The following is a 3987-nucleotide window of genomic DNA, read 5'->3' on the forward strand; positions in this document are numbered from 1 at the left end:
TTTAAATACACAACTTAAACTACATAATTTAGAATCAGTATACTCAACAATCTCTAAGAGGCAGCACCCATTCTTAAATTAGCACTTAAAATGTAGTGGCCATTTTTCTTCAGAATAATTCTCATCAACATCTTTAGCTCAAAAGGAACTCACATATTTTCGTTTTGTTTTTATCCAGCCACTTATAACCATCCTCATGTTCTCTCAGATCTTACCTGGTCATCCAGTATAGCCAAAGAAATGTCCTGGCTCCAAATGCAATCTGGCAGTTGCTATTGATTACCCTGGGCAATTTGGGGTTACTGTGATTTGTTCCTCAAAAGACTGTCACACATTATTATGCCACATTCTAAGTTAGACTTGAGATCCTTTCTCTGTAGGAACCAAAAGAAGAGGAATGTTATAGCTCTGCTAGGTTACAGATGTGTTAAGTAGTAAGCACGGTATGAAAACCCGAAAACTATCAGTTATTATGGCCAAGTGGTTTCTCTGGTTCTATTAAGGCATCAAAGCTACCTCACTAACTCACCTAAATATATCCTAAACATAAGAAGGTCACTGTGTAAAACAGCAGTAATAATCAGTTACTAGACTACCATTTGACACAGTGAAATAACCACATTCAAACTCAGATTTCCAGGTAGTCAATCAGCTAGTAAAATAGGTCTAGCTCAATGGATGATAAACACCACTCACTCTACTTAATTATCTGTGACCAGTGACAACTCTCGAAAAAAAAAAAAATAAACCTTCTACTTTTCCAGGTCAAAAAAGCTGACAAAAATCTCAGCTCGAAAACTTAACATCTGATGAATACGCCAACTTCTCCTTAGGATGTCATTTTTTTGCTGTGGCAAGTGAGTCTATATAACACTATCCTGGTGCACCAAACCAACACAGAGAGTCTTTTCAAAATAACACCAACACAGGAAAACAATCTTTCCTGACAATGATCAGAAACAGCTTGCAATGGGTCTAAGGGAAGAAAGTGGAGGAATTGGTCAATGCCAAAGAGAAGTATCCTGTGAGTGTTAGCTATATGAGTCTATGAATGATCTTTGAAAGCACAAGAATTATGTTGCAAGCCCACTGACTTACCACTACTGAAATTCCCTCTCACACATATCAGTGCATGAGGGTGAGCAACCAGAGGCCTGTTTGGTTGATGCCTGGATCCCTGGCACCCACACATGGGTAAGCACATAGGGGTATAAGTAATATTTCTTAAATGTATGAATAAGTGATTGCCTTATCTATGAGTTAAAAGATAATTAGATAAAATTCAGTCAATGCTGCCAGAAAATGTAACTATTTGTTGATAACTCAACCTCAGTGAGAGCCCCCACTTCTGTGATTATGAAAACCTTTTTCCCTAAGGACCAACACTGGGTATCTTCTATCACATTTACTCAAATTGACATCACATCGCTCCAGTTACAAAACACTAAGAATACAGAATTTCTGCTCCTCCCCTACAAAAGCAGATTATAAAGAAACATTAAACTGAGTTTCCACCAAAAAAAAAAAAACTAGTTATCTTCAATAAGTTTGCCATGAAATGCAAAGAAAGGCTGAGGAACTGCTCCAAACTGAAGAAAATTAGAGTCATGCCAGTAGATGATCCTGGATCAAATCCTGGACCAGGAGAGAACATTCTGGAATAATCCCCCAAACCTGAACAAGGTCTGTAAAGTACATGGTTTTATCAGATCAATGCTGATTTCCTGATTTTGATGGTATGTGCTGTGGTTATGTAAGAGAGTAATTCTCAAAAGAGTGTTTGCCACAACCAGTACACCATCAGCAGTTCCTGGTTCTGTGGCTTACGGAGATTAGAATAATGGGCAACTTGGACAAAATTCTCAGATGCCAATTACCTGCCAGCAACCCACTGTGAAAGCACTGAGAACACAGGGTAATGTGTTGACACTGAAAATGAGAATTCACAGAACAGTGAAAAGAATGCCAGGAAGGGTAGTAAAGGGACAAAAAGTCCAAGGGAGGAAGCACAAGCATCCAGGTATGGAATAAGAGAACTCTAGAAGGCAATGGTCCTGTCTGGTCTTGGGTCTGGGCAGTTACCAAGGATAACACATAGGAGAGGCATAAAGGGAACAGCTAGGCTCAAACCTAGTGGTTTTCTCATATTTGCTACCAGGAGACCACGGCTGTGCTATTGTTTTCATTAAAAACGAACTGTAAGTATTATTCAGCAATAAAAAGGACCAAAATACTGATCCATGCTACAACACAATGACAAAACATCGTGGTAAATGAAAGAAGCCAACACAAAGGCCACATATTTTACTACTCCATTCATATGAACTATCCAGAAAAGGATATACTATAAAGACAGAAAGTAGATTAGTGCTGGCTTGGAACCGGGGGGTGGGAATGATGCTTAACTATAAACTACAATATGCCACAATTTTCTCATCTAATGTATTGCGAAAATTACAGTATCTAACTCATAAAGGTCCTTTGAAGACCAAATGAGATAACAGGTTAAAAGCTTAGAACAATCTCTGGCACTCAGTAAGGGCTCAAGATGTTCACATGCACACACACACACACACACACACACACACACACACACACACACTTTTAACCTTAAAATAAGTAAACCTGGAAATAAATTACACTATTTAATAAATTATAAACACAGAAAATTGTTAAGTTTATAGTTAAAGATTCAACAACAAACTATATTTTCTTTACATAGCAGCCCTTTGCTGAAAATGGACTTCCACTTTACATTTTCACTGTAGTAATTTTTTTATTTATTTTTTTTTTTTGAGACAGAGTCTCGCTCTGTCGCCCAGGCTGGAGTGCAGTGGTGCGATCTCGGCTCACTGCAAGCTCCGCCTCTCAGGTTCACGCCATTCTCCTGCCTCAGCCTCCTGAGTAGCTGGGACTACAGGCACCTGCCACCACGCCCGGTTAATTTTTTGTATTTTGTTTAGTAGAGACGGGGTTTCACCATGTTAGCCAGGATGGTCTTGATCTCCTGACCTCGTGATCTGCCCGCCTCGGCCTCCCAAAAAGTGCTGGGATTACAGGCCTGAGCCACCACGCCCGGCCATGATTTTTTATAAAGATTAGGGGCCGGGCGTGGTGGCTCATGCCTGTAATCCCAGCACTCTGGGAGGCCAAGGTGGGTGGATCACCTGAGGTCAGGAGTTCAAGACCAGCCTGGCCAACATGGTAAAACCCCATCTCTACTAAAAATACAAAATTTAGCTGGGTGTGGTGGCGCATGCCTGTAATCCCAGCTACTCGGGAGGCTGAGACAGGAGAATCACTTGAACCTGGAAGGCGGGGGTTGCACCACTGCACTCCAGCCTGGGCGACAAAGAGAGGCTCCACCTCAAGAAAGGAAAAAAAAAGATTAGGATGTTGTTTATCCTGGCAATAACATCTAGGCCAACAAACTCTGGAAGTCAGTACTACTGGGGCCAAAGGCACCTACCTCACTGACACACATACACTTTCTCGTGTTTTCTTGTCTTTTATAATACATGCTGTGGTAGTGGAGGCTCCCAAGTTCTCCCTTCCCAGTAGGTGTCACACAGTGATATAGATAGAGCCTCATGAACTCAGTCTTGTTCACGGGCCCTTTCAATACAGGTACACAAAGTGAAAAGCTGCTAATCCACCACTCCACCAGACAAATGGTTTAATTTTAATCCTTTGAAATAACTACTGCATCGAATATAATCTGTATATCTTTGGTTAAACTACTTTCTCACTGGCATCAACATTTACATTCTCTCATTTATTATCTCTCAGGCCATTATTCTCTTATTCTTCAAGTATTCCCAGAAACAGTTTCTAACATGAAGAGAGAACAGACAAATTTCAAGGTTTAATAAATTTTATCTTGATAACATCAAAAACAAGTTTAGCTTTTACACTGCAATATAAAAAATACATTAGTCTTCACATTAGTTTTACATGGAAATATATAATTATTTGAATATTTAAATA

At 39.9% G+C, this 3987-nt stretch overlaps 1 protein-coding gene across 7 annotated transcripts in view; it reads right to left on the reverse strand.

Moving 5' to 3' along the window:
- Positions 1-244: 244 nt before the first annotated feature.
- ZDBF2 (zinc finger DBF-type containing 2) overlaps positions 245-3987 on the reverse strand; it is a 44932-nt gene continuing 41189 nt past the window's right edge. For all 7 annotated transcript variants that reach the window (XM_058439282.1, XM_058439257.1, XM_032754789.2 and 4 more), the window contains one exon: positions 245-374. In XM_058439282.1, the coding sequence (XP_058295265.1) occupies positions 355-374 (20 nt within the window). In that variant the 3' untranslated portion in view covers positions 245-354. The remainder of the gene's footprint in view (positions 375-3987) is intronic.

This window comes from Hylobates moloch, unplaced genomic scaffold, assembly GCF_009828535.3.
Source record: "Hylobates moloch isolate HMO894 unplaced genomic scaffold, HMol_V3 SCAFFOLD_1, whole genome shotgun sequence".
NCBI lineage: Eukaryota > Metazoa > Chordata > Mammalia > Primates > Hylobatidae > Hylobates > Hylobates moloch.